We start from the raw sequence: 17078 nt of genomic DNA on the forward strand, positions 1-17078 counted from the left end.
AGAAGGAGTCAGCTGGGGAAACTGGTTAGACAAACAAAACGCTAGAGAGAGGAAGGATGGTAAAAAATTGCCTCTGTGGCTTTAACAGAATCCTGACTTTAGGTTGAGCTTTGCTGCAGGAACTTTGTTGGAAGTTGCACATAAACATCAGGCAACATGACGAGACAGTTGCAGCTCAGGAGCAACCCCTCTGATGAGAGTCTCTCTGACCTCTCCCAATATTCTCAACCAGAACATCCTTTCGAAGCATGCTCCCTTCAGAGAAAGTGACCAAAACCATGGACATTTCCACACACACACCCCGGCAGCTGATCTATTTTACCCCAGGCGAACCCAGATCCTGGGAGACTATCCTTTAATGAAAAGCTATCTATTCTTCTTGTTACAAGGGTCAGGATGACAAAAGTGTATCCTTGTCAACCCGCAACCAAAGAGGGCGGTGTTCCTCATTTAAAATAAATTTCTTCCCGGAAACGTATTCATATTTTATGAGGAGGAAATGTTGGTCCTATTTTCCATGGAGAAACAATAACCCTTCTGGCAAAATGTCTTTGTCAGAAACTTTCCAAACAAAAGAAGGCAAAGCAGAGTGGCTGACCACGCAGGCTAAACTCCCACTGAAGACCCATTGCTACTAAAATATAGCTTAGTACACTTCAGAAGAGTAAACAGAGAAAAACACAGGTTCTCATGGATCAGTACCTGAAATGATAAGTTCTGTGTAAGAATAGCTCCCCTTCTCGCAAGGATAAACAGGGCAAAGTAAAACAGAAGTAAATATACTGAGAAATGCGTTCATATCCACAAAGGGGCTATTTTCATTGCCAAGTAGCTTTGCTTACCAGAGGGTGATGATGCATAGGTAGGGCCCAATCCTGAGCTGTTCCATTATGAACATTTTTCACAAAACGATCACTCTATCTCCGGCCTCTCAGTTCTCGTTCTCCAAGGAAACCTGAACAACACCTTCAAAAAATGAGCCTGGGAGCAAATCTTTACTAGACACTAAAAATCATGGTCTTAATAAAGACACTGGATTTATGGCTTATTACAACAATCTGTAACGCACTAGCCCCCCTTTTTGGTCCTATGACAGGTGGTATGATCAGGCCACTTCGCCTTGAACGGTCTCTTAGAATATGTGAGAGGGAAGTGGGGGGTAAGGTAATATCTTCTATTGAACCAACTTCTCCTGGTGGGAGAGACAAGCTTTTGAACTTACGCAGAGCTCTTCTTCAGGTCTTAGAATATGTGTTAAACTACTTATGCTAAGCAATCTGTCCCACCTTGTATTTAGCTGTGATACTCTGAGTGCGTTTCCCAGAGCGGAAGAAGAGCTCTATGTAGCTTGAAGGCTTGCCTCTCTCACCAACAGAAGTTGGTCCAGGAAGAGATATTACCTCACCCACTCATTCTGTGCCTGATCAAAAGCCCACTGAAGTCACGGAATTTGACTCTTAGGGGCTATGGATCAGATTGTTTCAGATACTGATATATGATAACTTGTGTTTTTCTGTACTTACTCTTCTAACATGTATTTAACTATATCTTAACAATAAACTTAATAAAGAATATATATATATATAAAAATACTGATGATGTTCTATGCAAAACATGCTATGATACAGACATATTTAAAATCCAAACATATTTCCATTAGTTAAAGCACCATCTTGTATGTACTGACATGACTTGTTCCGCCCTGAAGAGTTGTTACAACTGCCCACAAACTTACTGGTAGTCTACCAATTGGTTTTGCGAAGTGGCAAAAGGTTTTGGTGTTGTCAGGCAAAGAATGCTGATAAAACTCATCCATTTCTGCCAGAGCTGTCATTCTTTCTCATATCTACATGATATATGCCATTGGAAAGCACAGGCCTGGAGACTTGGATTGTAAGCTCTTTGGGGCAGGAACCGTCTTTTTGTGCTATGTTTGTATAACATTCAGGTCAACCGATTTTCACCCAGGACTGGAGTACTAGGCACTATGGTGATATAAATAATAAACTATAGTAATACAGAGGAGCAAGAAGGTTTTAAACACAATGGTGGTACTGTAATCAGATACCATCTGTCACATCCATGCCTCTGGATACTGCTCCATATCAAAACAAGATCTTTATTTGGCCCATTGAAATTTGTTTTGCCAAAATAAGAGACAATCCTTGCCAGTGTACAGTAACTACTAACCAAGGCTTAGGTGGAACCATACCTTGCTTCATAAAGACCCTGTGGAGGACAAGCTGATGGGAGATGAAAGGGCCCCCATCTCCTGCATGCTGGAGGAGGATAGGCTGTGAGGAGGTTCTCATATCTCCTGCAAACTTATTGAAAACTGCTGGGGGCAAAAAAGAGCTCTGAAAACTGACCCCTGAGCTTTGCCAGTTAACCCCAAAGCATTTATGAAAGTCCCAATATCGTGAACAAATTGGTCTCCCTGGATCATGCCCGCAGCTTCAGGCCCCACTTTACGGATGGTCAGTCCAGCAAGCTTCAGCATCGTTATAAATAATTTAGAGCTGTTCTCAGACGTTCTACTGAGAAGGTGCATTTATTTATCAAAAAACATGTGGAGTTTTCGAAACATAGCATGTCCAAATCCCAGGTGAGTCACTGTGATGAACTTACCCATGACAAGGAGCTGGATACTTCAAATTCAAGGATCATCAGATTTCGTGGACTGAAGCAGAGGGAGCTGTTCACTTCAGATCTTTCATCTGGACTTTTAAAATCAATTGTTAGTATTAGTATTATAATAGCACCTAGAGGCTCCAGATAAGGTCCAGGTCCCATTGTGCTTGGCACTATACCTACATATGGTCAAAGACAATCACTGTTCCAAAAAGCTTGCAATCTAAATAGACAACACAGACAAAGGGTGTGAGGGGAAGCAAAGTTAAAGTGATTCACAGCAGGTCAGTGGCCTACTACTGGATCACAGTGACTCTCATACAAAATCATCCCCTCTCCTTTCTCTCTCCCTTTCCCATCCAGTCTTCCGCCTTGCTCACACTCCTCCTTCTTGCTCCCCCACATTCACAGGTCCCCACCATGTTTTCTCTCCCTTTCCTCTCCCAGTCTTCTACCCCACACATTCCCCCGCACAGTCACACCCTAATTAGTTACATCAGCTCACGCTCTTCAGTCTCTCTCATGCTTTCCCCTCCTTGAAGATCCCCTCAGTCTCCAGTGTCTATCATGCCCCCTCAGGCCTAAAAATACACTCTGTGTAGGCCTTGGAGTTCTTTGGGGGATAAAAAAAGGCCAGCCAGTAGAGTTGACCCCATATGGGCCTACAGTGGGGTTCAAACCTGGGACCTTTAATATTAAATCCAGGAAACTGCCACTTGAGCTAAAAGAGGAGATAACTCCATTTACTGACAGCAACTATCATCTCCTATCTTTTTCTATGGACCAGCAGTGGAAGGGGACAAGCATCCAGTCTCTCCTCATGTGTGTTACCTCATTATCACCAGTCAAGACCTAGCACCTGACAACTAGAATCCTCCACAGACAAGGTAGAGGAGAACCCTTGGAAAGGAACATTTCAACAGTGTTTTCAGTTGCTCTCATTTGGTAATATTAATTATTATTATTTATGTTGCAGTCACCCACTGAGGCCCTCATCAGGCTCAGAGCCTCATTGTCGTAGGCGTTGTATAAACACATTGGGAGCCATAGTCCATGCCCTGAAGATCTAATAGTCTAGGAAGCTGAGGGCACTGTGGGGATCCTGCAAATGCATATGATCAGTGCCCCCTGCCCTGGCCTCTCTGAGCCAGTGGTTCTCAACCAGAGATACGTGTACGCCTTGGGGTACTCAGAGGTCTTCCAGGGGGTACATCAACTCATCTAGATATTTGCCTCGTTTTACAACAGGCTACAGAAAAAGCACCAGTGCAGTCAGAAGAACCTAAAATTTCACACAATGGCTTGTTTATACTGTTCTATATACTATATACTGAAATGGAAGTACAATATTTATATTCCAATTGATTTATAATTATATGCTAAAAATGAGAAAATAAGCAATTCTTCAGTAACAGTGAGCTGTGACACTTTTGTATTTTTATGTCTGATTTTGTAAGCAAGTAGTTTTTGAGTGAGGTGGAACTTGGGGGTACGCAAGACAAATCAGACTCCTGGAAGGGGGACAGCAGTCTGGAAAGGTTGAGAGCTACTGCTCTAAGTCGTGTTATTCCCCCATAAAGGGGCTGCCCTGTTTCACTCTGGGAGCTCTGCAAATGAACAATTACACCTCCTTCATGGATTTTATTATTATTATCTGTATTGCGGTAGTTCTTAGTGGCCCCAGTCCTGAATCAGGGTCCCATTGTGCTCAGCACTGTACAAACACAGAACAGTCATTGCCCCAAAGAGCCATCTTATATGATCAGGGGAAATTTCTCATCTCTGGGCAAGAGTTAAGATCTCTTGAATTAAAAAAACAAACAAAGAGGAGAAGGAAACATCTCTAAGATAAGGAAGCTGAGAGCATGAAACACAATGGGCCACATACAGAAAGAGCAGTATCTTCCACCCAGGCCGCACCTACCATCTTCTGCACTCTCAGTACCACAGCTTGAATCATTAAAACTGATCCACTTCAGTGATTAGGCTGATCCAAGGCGAGCGACGGAGGACGAGGAGGGGAAGAGAGTTAACACTTTAGAACATCTTGGCTTGGCAGAAGGAATTGGCTAGCTCAGGGGATTAGTAATGGAATACTGAGCCCGTCAGCTCTAGGTGACCAGAATGAATACGACCCCAGGTCAGGAGAGATCAAAAGCTGTTGCTGTTTGTTGGCCTTTATGCCATAAGTTGGTGGTCTTACTCCAGTTCCTACTGGACAAAGTGTCCGGGCCCCTAAAACTGGCAGTAGCTAGCCCCACTTACTAAAGAGGCCCAGGAGTGAATGGGTGTTGAAACTGAATGACTTGCGGAAGGATGACCCAATGCTAGCCTGGGATTTGGGAAACATGGGTTCGATTCCTTGGTCTACCACAGACTTCCTGTCTGAGACGTCACTTATCTTCTTGATGCCTCAATTCCTCATTATCTGTCAAATGGGGAAATTGCACTTCCTTCCCTCAATGGGGTGTTGGGAGCATAGATTCCTTTAAGATGGTAAGATGCTCAGGTAGTGCAGTGATGGAGGCCACATAAGTATCCGAGATAGCTCTCCTCTTGGCCCTAGAAGTGCAGCACCAGGTCAGGATGGGGGCAGTATGTTCTGTGACTGCATGTGGGACACCCCTCTCCAAGGCTGTCCATCCAGCCCCATTCAAGCGCACTAAATTCACTTAGTAAAATGTATCTTCCACAATGAAAGTGCTGACTCCGTGCTTCAGTGCCGTGGTAACAAGGAGTCAAGCTGCCACCAGCTTTTACGTGACCCATGATGCACACAGAAGATATCTGGGATGAACGGCTACAGCCTATGTCGAGCAATGTGAAACTAGATGATTATAACATCATGGACTTGACATCCACCCTCATGGATCTGACATCCATCAATCTATGAAACCGAAGAGGGAACCGTGAGGTATCGGTCACTGCTGAAGGCAGGATATCAGACTGCACAGCCCGGCGACGGGGCCTGATGGGGCAGAGCAAGAGCAATCCCTAGGGTCTTCTACCACATGAGGTTGGGAAATTGACATTTTGCCTCCTTTGTTGCGCCTTCGGGATACGGAGGGAGGTGCAGGTGACTGTAATAACAAACCCAGCCCACCCGCAGGGCTGCCTCGGAACATGGCCGCTGACGGATGCGAGCGTGTGAAGGATTCAGAAACACTAGCGTTTGCAAACTGGATTAAGTCTTTCAAACGCTAATAGGTTTCCAATGAGCCGCAGGACTGCTGCCGCTGCAGCTGTTCTAATTGGAGAATAAAAGAATGCAGGCTTTGTGCCTAGGGACCTGCTATTGATCCGAGCGGGAGGTGGGGGGCTGGAGAGAGGAGGAGGAGGAGGTTATCCTCCTTTGAGCTGGGGCAGGGGGGGAGTTCTTTTCAAAGTCACATTAGCTAGTAGTAACAACAAAGACGACGAGCTGCTCTATACAGGATTGCACTTGTTGAGGACTAAAAGCATCAACAAAAGAAAGTCTCTGTTGCCTTGTGCAACTTGCAGCATTGTGGGCCTGCGAGACTCAACAGATGGGTCTCGAGGCTCCCTGATTAGGAAACAAGTTGCCTCCCATTGCATCTGGTCCCCGACCCCGCCTTGTGCTCACAGATTCCTTAGCATGTGCTCCCAATAAATATCCTGGGGGGAACCACAGACTTGAGTTGCAATAAGAGAGGGTTGTCTGCTAGGCTGATAAAGCCTTCCCACCCACACATCCACCCCACCTCCTCTCTCCCCAGGGAGGAGAAGGGACAATAAAAGGCAGCCAACCGAAAACTCATTTTTAAAGGGGCAGGTGTGGAATTGCTCCTATGCAAATCGGCAAGAGACCCATTTGTTCCCCTCTGCCACAGTAAATAAAAATCATCATTATGGTTATCAAATAAAAGCAACACACAGATTAGAGAGCTGGGAGATTTGGGGGCTTGACGTTTGAGTCCTGGACCCTGATTCTAATCTCATGTACATCTATGTAACCCCACTGTCTTCAATGAAGTTACTTCTGATGTAAGCCCTGATTCAGCAGTCCATCACTATTCAGAACAGCAGGCTGTCTTGAATAGGGGTGGATTTAATCATGGGTTTAAATGCTTTCCTAACTCGCAGCCCTGGGCTAAGCGAGGGGAGAATCTGCTCCCATGTGTTTATAAAGACAAAACAGCAGACAGGGAGGAATGAACACAAAAGGCTCAAGGTGTTGCAGGAAGATCAACTGAGGACTGTCAAACAGATTGGGTGGCACTGTTTTGTCATCTCACCCAACCCTCCCAATTCAGAGGTGAAGTCCTTCCCCTGGTGCTACCAGTCCTTTCTCCCCTTCTCCATTTCCCCTCAGTCACCTCAGCTCTCCCGCTAACGTTCATGCGCATCCCCAGACACTTTGATCCCAGCAGCCTCCAAAGCAGGGTGAGAAAAGGTGAATAACAGATTACACTGGGCATCCAGAAGAACCTTTACAAACTATGCTTTACAAATTCTGGAGCTGCTCCCATCGAATTCAATGGCAAAACTCCCAGTGAGTTCCACGAGAACAGGATGAGGCCCTACTGAATGCAGCTGGCTCTAGGATGGAGTGCACCAGGCAACTAGGACACAGCATACTGCCTATCAATGGAGGTGGGGGGGAAGGGAAATGTTAACTAAGGACACCCAGCAAAGCCCTCCTGTTGTGAGACCCTGACATCAATCCATATCTATGGCACTTTTAATATCCATTCAGAATTGACACAATCTGTGGTTTTAAGCTCCCGTTTGAAGGATCCACATAGAGTAAGCTGCATAGAACTCAAGTTATCTACCTGGGAAGGAAAAACGACCGAGGCCAACTCTGATGGGGTTTGGCCAGTAGCTCCAGGTGGTCTAAGTATCATTACACCTGAGGCTGAGACCACTCACATACTCCACTCACCTTGGAGCTTCAGTGCACATTGGAAACGGTACCGCCCACTTTTAAATTATTCCCTTTGCGATGACGGGCTTTAGCTGAGTATGACACTCAGAACAAAGTCTGGCCTACAGCTGTGGCATGCCGTTTTTCAACTCTTTGCCCAACAGTCAAGTGCCGGCCATGCCACTATGGATGCTACATACCCTTTGGGGCCAAGGCTTTGTTCAAAACACTTACCTTACCCAAAAAGTAGCTTCTACCAGCCAGCTGCGTGCAGCCAATGCCAAAGGACTAGGTAAGCATATGCCATCATGCCACTGTGTACATTTTTAATTTCCTGGGGAAACATTTTCCACGCAGCTCGGCCAGGGTGTTTTTTGGCAAGTGCATTTCGGGATCTGGGCCTGAATTACTTAAGCACATGCCTAACTTTAACTGGGTTTACTCTTGTGCTTAAATATAGGCACTTGCTTTTGTACTTTGTGGCATCAGGGCCTTTGTGGTCATATTGTTCTAAATGCATCCCTGGGGTAACTCCACGTACATCATTCATGAGGAATAAATGTCACCAGTGCGTGTAATTTTGTAGCAGCCGCGGGTAGAAATATCCTGGGCAAAAGAGCGTAAGCAATAGGACAAATACTGTGCATGTAAATTTCAAATTGCAACCCCTACAACCCTATTCTTTAGGCTCACTCCCTCAGTGTTAGGAAGCACTCCAATATGGTTCAGGTGAACTGCTCTCAGGATATACCGAGATGAAGAGAGCACATAACAAATATACCAAAACGCCGCAATCAAACAAAAATTCAACATCAGAGAGAGAGAGAAAATGTGAAAACACTGGAACATTTTCATGCTTCAGTTACAAATACAATGAAACTGGACCTCAACAACTAGTCAAAGACCTAGTAGGATTGTCTAATTGAAGTGATCGTCAAATAACAACGGATAATTAGAAGACTGGAAAGCAGGAGGTGTCTTAAACCAGGGCGCTGCTTATTGGAGATAGTCTTTAGCGCAGGTTTCACTGCAGTCACATTTGCAATGGACCAAGAATAGCTGAGGTTACAGTTTATCAAATGCAAGCGTCATCTTGTCCCTGATACAGATGCCAGTACTGCTCAGTGTCATGGTCCTTGCACCTCCTGTAGGCTGGTCTGATTTGATAAGATGTACCCCTAACCAGAGTTCAGACTTACGCCTCATCTCTTTGTTTTTAGAACACAGAGATCTGTGATCCGATCACTGATGTGAAAGAATTCAATTGCGGGTGAAGAATAACATGACAAAGAAATTATTTCACAGGTCAATGTGGAGGCTTCCCATGCTTAAAGGATTAGCACATAAACAGCCATAAAAGTCATTTTTACACACACAAATATATAAAGGTAAGGGAGAAATTGTATTATTTTTCTTGGGGAAATAACCGTTCGGAATAATAGTTCATTACAACTGGATAAAGTTTTAAGGTAGTTTTTAATACAGCTTTCCTCACAACACCCTGTGAGGTACAGACGGGGAACTGAGGCACACAGAGACTCAATGGATAGATTTTCAAAGTCACAAAATCATTAGTCACTTTTGAAAATCTTGGCCTAGGGCTATAGGTTTAAAACTCTGCTGGGTCTGAAGAATTGCAGCCTTCCTGGAAATAAGCATGTTATTTAAAAGGATTGCTTGGCCAGTTGGTGAGCTGAATCTCTCTAAAACCTCAGCAGCTAGCCCAACTTCTAAAACATGGCTGTTTTCCCCTCTATTCCATTTGTTAAATAGAATGTAATTAGGGGAGTGGCCTCCACATTAAATATTTCCCATTAGTTTCCGACTGTTAAATGATTATGGAAGTGTAATTCCCATTCCATTCAGGTGATGACAAGCTTTAAAGGAGTTCAGTCTCACTTTGTAATTAGAGAAATTAACTTTCTAAGTTTAGATCACTCAACTGTGCAAATGGGTTCATCGGGTGGAATGTGTTGCTCTGAAATGTGTGTCAGCCAGCCATGAAGTGGCACAGCCACAATCTGTATCTGTCACTGCCATGCTTGCCCAACCGCAGGGGTCAATTTCAGGATAATAGGAGGGAAAGAAAGTGTTCCGGGGGCATTTATGGACATGACTTTAACTGGAAGGCACCTGTGACTCAGTGACATGGCGCGTATTCTTGCAAAAGGCCGCATTTTGCAAAGGGAATGCAACCCCAAGATAAAGAATTACCTAGTGGGTGACACTTACCCTTCAACCCCACCCAACAGTGGGTGTAAATGAGGTTTGGACAGGAGAAGGTTGGAGGAAGGAAACCGCCTCCGAGCGTGCGGGCGGGGCTTGGTACTATTCTGTAGCCCCTCTACAGCTGCGAACCTCCCTTCACACGCTGCCATGGGAGGTTTCATGACCACTCTATCCATGTAATTGTTGACCCACTGGTTAGCCCCTCTCCTGAAAGCCAGTCTATAGCGGCCTATGCAGAGCCGGCACAGAACTCAGCCCCCACGATCCTGCATGAATTTCGCCGTATGGCCCCGATCTGCACCAGACATCAACAGGAGTTTTGCCAGTGACTTCAGTGGGAGCAGAATCAAACTCCTGTCTGAAGAATTTTGAAAAGTGCTGTTCTTAGTTTGCCCTTATATTGCGTGATTTAAAGCAATCCTGTGGGATTGTTTTTAGCTGTAATCCAGTGAGTCATAGACCTTTAAAAGGAAATTACAACTTCCCTAATGCACAAAAGAATTGATTTCATGACACCAGATCCTTGCAACCCAGACACTCTTTCTAAAGGCCATGATTCTGGTCCTACCAAAGACCTGGGCATAGTCGCAGTGACTTCAATGTGAGCAGGATCCAGGTGCTAGATTAGGAAACTGATTCAGAGCTGAAGTGCAGCATTACATGTAACACTGGCCCAGAGCCTGCCACATATTTATAACTGCGAACGTGGCTGTAACCTAATTATGTCAGAATGGGAAGATTAGCAGAAAGTAACTTCGCACAATGCAAAAAGCTCCGAGCCAAATCGTGAAAGGTTCCGAGAACCTGGTAGGCTCCCATATCTCCCACTGACCTCCAGGGAAGTTGTGCTGGGTCCATACCTTTTAGGATTTGGCCCTAAGCTAATGTGACATTATGACTGAGATTTTAAATGCACTGTTATGGCTCCCAAAGCAACCACAATTCAGCTCCCTTGGGCACATGTAATATTTGTATATTACTGCATATGCTGATCAATGTATGTCACAGAAACAGGTCATGGGCTGGTGTAAATTGGCTTAGTGCTCTTGACTTCAGTGGAGTTATGCTGATTTACACCAGTTGAGGAGCTGGACCTGTGAGTCTAGTGATCAGAGGTGGGGACTGAGAGTTAGGACTTCTGGGGTAAAATTCTGAATTCACTAAATTAATGGAAATTTTGCCATTGATTTATGTGGGGCCAGAACGTCACCCCTTCTTTCTATCCACCTCTACCACTGACACACTGCATGACTTTTCCCAAGTCACTTAATCTCTCTGTACCTTGATTTACCCATCTGTAAAATGTGTATTCTAATACTGATGTTGAGAGGTTTAATTCATTAATGTTTGCAAAACACTCTGAGTTGCTTAGATAAGCAGTTTTCTATAAATGCAGTTAATGTGCCAGGTGACTGAGTCATGGATAGTGTGGGAACCATAACTTTACATTTCCTGAGTACTGGGAAGTACTCATCAGGTTGAGTAACCTTTCACTTAAAGCCCAGCCCCGAACCTGCCCTTAAGGCACAGTGCATGCTAGCAGGCAACAGGATAGTTAAAGCCCCAGAGTAACATTGGGTGAATAACGTTGGAATTGAATGTGCAGTCTAAGGAGCACACATTCAAATAAGCACAGAAGTCAGTTCATCCTCCACCAAAATGCAGCCACTTCATGGATAAAACACAAGTGTTCACCACCCTCAGGAACACGGTGAAGAGTAACACATTAGTAAATCTTTAGCGTTCAAATCCTTTGTAGCTGTGATAATATTGCTACTATAGTATCAAACTCTTGTACTTGAGCTCACAACTTAATGAAAGGCGATCTGTGTGAAACTAATCCTTCAAACACTTAAGCATGTGCCTAATTTTAAGCCCATACTTAACATTACATATGTGAGTAGTTCCATTGACTTCAGTTAGACTACTCACATCTGTAAAGGTAAGTACATGCTCAGTGTTTGCAGGATCAGGGCCTATGCATACTTAAAATGTGGCATTTGTTGTGTCCTGTGCTGAAGATTCCAAACAGCAAAGATAAGAAGGAAACTAATTTTACATTTGCCTCTTTCTGGACCCAAGAGTCTTTTGGAAACGACTATCTCTTCAAGTGAGATCTCATTGTGGACTAGGTCTTCATGAGCATGGAGTAGCCTCCACTCAGCTGTGGCGGTCAGCGAGGTCCCTCTGTAGAGGTAGTTTTGCAAAATAATGTTGGATATTATTGTATAGCCTCCTGCAAACTGGAATGCTAAAACATGGACTGAAATAGAAATGGTCCTAGTCCATTCACACTGTTTTGAAAGGCTAGTCTAAGTAGCCATGTTAACATGAACAAGTTCTAAGCAAACACTGATCCTACAAACACTTGGGCATATGCTTAGCTCTATATACATATAAGCAGCCCCAATGAAATCAATGGTACAACTCATGCTTGCAGGACTGGGAACTAACAGTGTTTATCTAATGAGATTGAACCTCCCCGAACCACCAGCTGTAGATGCACAGAACTTCTCATCATACCAGGTTTATTTTCGAAGAGGGTGATGTACCTGTGTAATAATGTCACACAGGTATTATTCCCAAATATGTAATTCACTTTTGCCATAGAACTGAAAACAAGGAAAAGAATGTTGGTTCTGAGGTTGGCTTTTGCATTGCTGGATGAACTGACTAGTGTACAGTACAGCCTCTTAAATCAGGGTTCAGTTAGAAGGTGGGAGGTATTTCCCCCCTCCCAGCGCCTGGAACCATGTGCTTGTGTCAGAATCTCAGCATTCCTCTAAAAAAAGAGAAAAGTTTCTAGCTCTCCTGATTGCGAAGAAAAGCATGGAAGTGTGGCCGAGTATATGTTAGCCATACAGTGGGGCCTGCCTGAGTCTGCAGACAGCCTGAGACAACAACTGAGTGAACTACCTTGTGCAACTGCAGGGGTTGTTAACTCCAAGACCCACTGCTCTGGGAAGCCCTACTGACCCCCCTCCCCCAGCAGAGGACTGTGTGTTTGGCAGGAGAAGCAGCCTGCTGCAATCACATGCACAAATACTCTCTGATAAGGGGGGTAAGCACTGGGTACCCCCTGCTTTTCTGGGGCTCCTTAAGGAGGATCGGGGAAGGGTTCACATACCACTGCTTTTGCCTCTCTGGGAGAGGAGGGGATCCCATAATGCCTGGGGGGAGTGGGGGTCCCTGGCTGCTTTAATCCAGCCTTGGGCTGTGTGACTAGGGAATCCCTCCTTGTCTCTTGCCTTCCCAATAAGGGAAGGAAATGTAGCCCATACAAGAGCTGGAAGGCCCACGTTGCTAGGAGCGGTGCCAGCCCATTTCCCCTACAGCCACCCCCGGCAGACCTCTCCCCCCAACTCCGCTCCCCGCCGGGCACGGCTGGGAGCCGCCTACAGGTGCAGGGCCCCCAGCGCAGCTTCCACTCGCAAGGCAGCAGACGGCAGAGTCCTTCCCGCACCCCAAGGGGATTCAAGCGCTGCCAGCCCCTCCCCAGCCACTAGCAGGCGGCTCCAGAGACGCCCGGGGGAAGCCGTGTGAACCCAAAGCGGGCGCACCCGGAGCGCCTGGGCTGTAGAGGGCGACGGGTTCGCTGCCCTGCCCACGTGGCTAGCAGCAGGTTCTCTCCAGGGCAGGCTCGCCCCTCACCGCGGCCCAGGGGCTGCCAGATCACTTGGGGGGTTCCCCCCCTCGTGTGCACGCCGGTGCCCCCCGCGCTGCGATCGCAGAGTGTAAAAGGGGGGGGGGCGGTTATTGGTGGTGTTGCTAGACAAGCCCCCAGAGGCTTTGCAATCTTTTGGAGGGTGCTCCTGCTGCAGACACACGTGGGCGTCGCTACTGCCCCTTCCTCCCTCAGTCTGGGCTGGATCCTTTCCTGGGGGGGGGCTCGCCTGAAATCACTTCCCTGCCGCTGCCTAGGGGCTGCTGCTAAGGCCAGCGGTGGATCCGCTACCTGGCTTCAGCAGGGAGCGGGCTTTCCGAGCCCTCTTCCTCCCGGCGGGGCTCCGCACCCTGCCTGCGCTTTGCATTGGCTGCCGGGGGGGGGGGGGGGGGCGGGATGGGACTGAGCCCCCTGGGCTGCACCCGAAAGGGTTAACAACCCCCCGGTCCCGGCTGCAGGCAGCAGCCCCTGGGGCGTTGATCGCCCCCTCCTGCAAGAGACACCTTGGCTTGCTGCAAGCCCCGTCCACGCTGGCCCGCTGCGTGAGGCTATTCGTTGTGGCCAGCTCATCCTTATCCTCCCCCCCGCCGCCCGCCCCCCCCCATACCTGGCGGCCATTGCTCTCACCTGCCGCGCAGCTCCCGCCCCACCCCTGCTGCTATCGCTCTCCCCTCCCCCCCTCCCTCCAGGGAACCAGGCGGTGCCACTCCCCCCCCCCCCACACACACCCCCCCCACCCCCTCCCCCTCCTCATGCATATTAATAGAGACGCATGCGCCGGCTGCGGCTTCCCCTCCCGCGGCCGCGGGATAGATGAAGCGGGCCGGCGGCGGCGGGGCTCCCAGACGGGCTTCCAGCTCCCTCTCTCTGGGCGCGTCGCATGTGTCTCCCGGGGGGGAGGGCGGGGGGCCGCATTGTGCTGCCCTGAGCCGAGCGGCGGCCGGTGCTTTGAAAGGAAGAAAAGGCTCCGAATAATCGCCATAGAAAAGAGAAGAAAAGGCAAAGACAAGAGAAGAAAAGGCGAGGGCGGCCGCGGGAGGATAAGAGGCTGCCGGGCTCGAGCGGGGCGCTGTTGAGGAGCCGGTGAAAAGCGGCGGCGGCGGCGTTTGCCACCCGTGCACGCTCCCCGCGGCGGAGTCTCTGCGAGTCGGGAGCGGCGGCGGCGTGCAGGGAGGCGGCATGCTCCTACCCAGGCGACCCGCCCTCGCCCCTCTGCTCCTCGCCCTGCTCTGCCTGCGGGGAAAGGTACGTGAGCGCCCGCGCGCCGGGGGCTGCGGCGGCACGGGCCAGCCCCCGCTTCCTTACGCGGCAGCCGGGCTTCGCTGCGCTTCGCCCCGGGCGGGCAGGGGCGCTCCCTCCGGCGGTCCCCGCGTCGCCCTTTGTGCAGGGGCCCCTTATGTGCAACCCCTCCCCCCAAAAAAAAAATCCTTAAACGACGCGCAAGTGTTGCAGGCAAGGTGTTTTTGGACTCATTTAGTGAGATTTAATCCTAGCTTGGGGGGGGGGTCCGTCCTTCAGCAAGATGCAATTGCTGCACGCTTCCCTACTTTGATTTTCTAAAGCCCCTTAATTGGTGCAAGTTGCTCCTGACGAATTCTTTTTTATTAACCAGGCTCAGGGCACTCTTCCCTCGAGACTTCCGTGCGGATCAATTTTGGAGGCGTTTTAAAAACCTCCGCGGTTTACCCAAGGGGTGGCACCTGGTTGTGATGTCCCTGTTGGACCGACCTGATACGCACACCCAATTTAAGGCTTTGAAAGCCGGGGTCCCGGTTCCCCGGGGGCGGGGAGGGGGTCTCCTTTGCAGCGCTCCTGGCAGGCGGTGGAGAGGAGGCTCTGCTCTCCTGCCCTCCCGATGATCTGGGAGCTGCAAGTTTGGCGCTTGGCGGTGTGCGTAACTCGCTTTCAAAACCCCTCCGTTTGGGACTGAATTCCCCCGGCCTTCGCGCTCTGGTTGCAGCCGCTTAAAGCAGCCAAACAGCCCAGTGATCCCTTTCTCTCCCTCCCTGTCTTGGGGCGAACAGGTGACTCGAGCGTCCGGACAGTTCGAACTGGAGATCTTATCCATGCAAAACGTCAATGGCGAATTGCAAAATGGGAATTGTTGCGATGGCCCCCGAAACCCAGGAGATAGAAAGTGTACCAGAGACGAGTGTGATACGTATTTTAAAGTTTGCCTGAAGGAGTATCAATCCCGGGTCTCTGCTGGCGGCCCTTGCAGCTTCGGCTCCGGATCTACGCCTGTCATCGGAGGAAATACCTTTAATTTAAAGTACAACCGGAATAACGAAAGGAACCGGATTGTTCTCCCGTTCAGCTTTGCCTGGCCGGTGAGTCAATATCGTGCTGCGCGGGGGAGGGGGTGCTCCCAGGTGCTCTGCATGGAAGCCTTTCTCTGAGTTGTAATATGGGCGTGGGGGGCTTGTGAAGTCAGTGTGGGGCCCGGGGAGAGGGGAGTGGATCCTCTCTTTACAAAGAGGGAAGGGAACCCCCTAAGCAAACCCTGTTAGTGCCTTTCAAATCAGCTCCTGCTCTCAGTGGGTCAGAGGAGCGAACCCAGGATCGCTGCACTTTACAGCACCAATAAGGCTCTTAAGAGTTGTAAGGTCAGAAGTTCACTCCCCCCCCTTTGCCAGTTAAGGCTTGTGCAGCCGCCAAAAGAGTGGCGGGCTGTCCAGCGATCCCATGTGAACAGTGTGTGTCATGCCTGGCTCCCTTCCCTGGGAGTGTTTGGGGAAGCTGCCTGCTTTCCCCAAGGGGCATCTCATTGCAGGCCTTGGTGTTGATGGAAGCTGCTGCTGCTGCTATTTGCAAACTAGCTGCCAACTTCCCAGGGAATCTTGTTACCGGCTTCGAGGCACTTGCAGACTCCAGAAGCTAAATAAAGAAAAGAGCCTGGGCTTAACTTTCCACCTTGATACACTGGACTCTCTTCTCCCCCTCCCCCCCCCCCACCGCTGGATAGTTGGCTCCATGTTCCTGGGTTCCCAGCACCCCTCCCTCCCCCAACAGCTGTGTTTGCAAACTCAGTGGCAGGGCAGAGACCACAAGGAGGTGGGGCCCAGGGCCATGTGCTTTGCTAGAACTGCTGTTAGCTCTTACTGGGAAGCTTTAATAGGATCGGGGCTTAAATTCTCAAGAGTGTTTCCCGGAGCCCCCCATGAACTCTCTCCCCCTCCCCCCACATGCTGTGATTCTGAAAACTCCGGGGGGTTGAGAATATCTACTGGAGCTCCTGACAGCTGTGGCTGAATTTAAGCCCTGAATATAGTCAGTTTTCCAAATGGGTCATGAAACCACTGCTTGGAGTACATCAGCTGTCTATACAACACCCCTCCTCTTGCTGTATACCTGTAATGTGTATACTCCAGTTCTGTTAGGGTCTCCTAAACTGGCTAAGCTTTTCAAAGCTAGGTGCCTAAACTTAGCGCGCCCCCCCCCCCCAAAAAGCCTAGATCCCTTTAACACACCCCCCCCCGTTGCTGAGCAAACATAGCTTCACTGGGCCATCTGAGTGCTCAGCATTGTTGAAGGTCAGGCCATTCTAACCTAGGTGCCTTAATATGGTTTTAGGAGTCTGACCTTGGGCACCTGGGCTTCCTTGCAAGGAAAGAAAGTAAAGTGCTCTTAACTGCATGCTGGGAGAGGAGGGCGTGTCCGTTCCCA

General features: G+C 48.6%; 1 protein-coding gene across 1 annotated transcript in view; it reads left to right on the plus strand.

Moving 5' to 3' along the window:
• Positions 1-14576: 14576 nt before the first annotated feature.
• JAG1 (jagged canonical Notch ligand 1) overlaps positions 14577-17078 on the plus strand; it is a 34020-nt gene continuing 31518 nt past the window's right edge. Inside the window, exons 1-2 of the mRNA XM_077814081.1 lie at positions 14577-14657; positions 15437-15742. Of these exons, the coding sequence (XP_077670207.1) occupies positions 14592-14657; positions 15437-15742 (372 nt within the window). The 5' untranslated portion in view covers positions 14577-14591. The remainder of the gene's footprint in view (positions 14658-15436; positions 15743-17078) is intronic.

The sequence above is a fragment of the Eretmochelys imbricata genome, chromosome 3 (genome assembly GCF_965152235.1).
Source record: "Eretmochelys imbricata isolate rEreImb1 chromosome 3, rEreImb1.hap1, whole genome shotgun sequence".
Lineage (NCBI taxonomy): Eukaryota > Metazoa > Chordata > Testudines > Cheloniidae > Eretmochelys > Eretmochelys imbricata.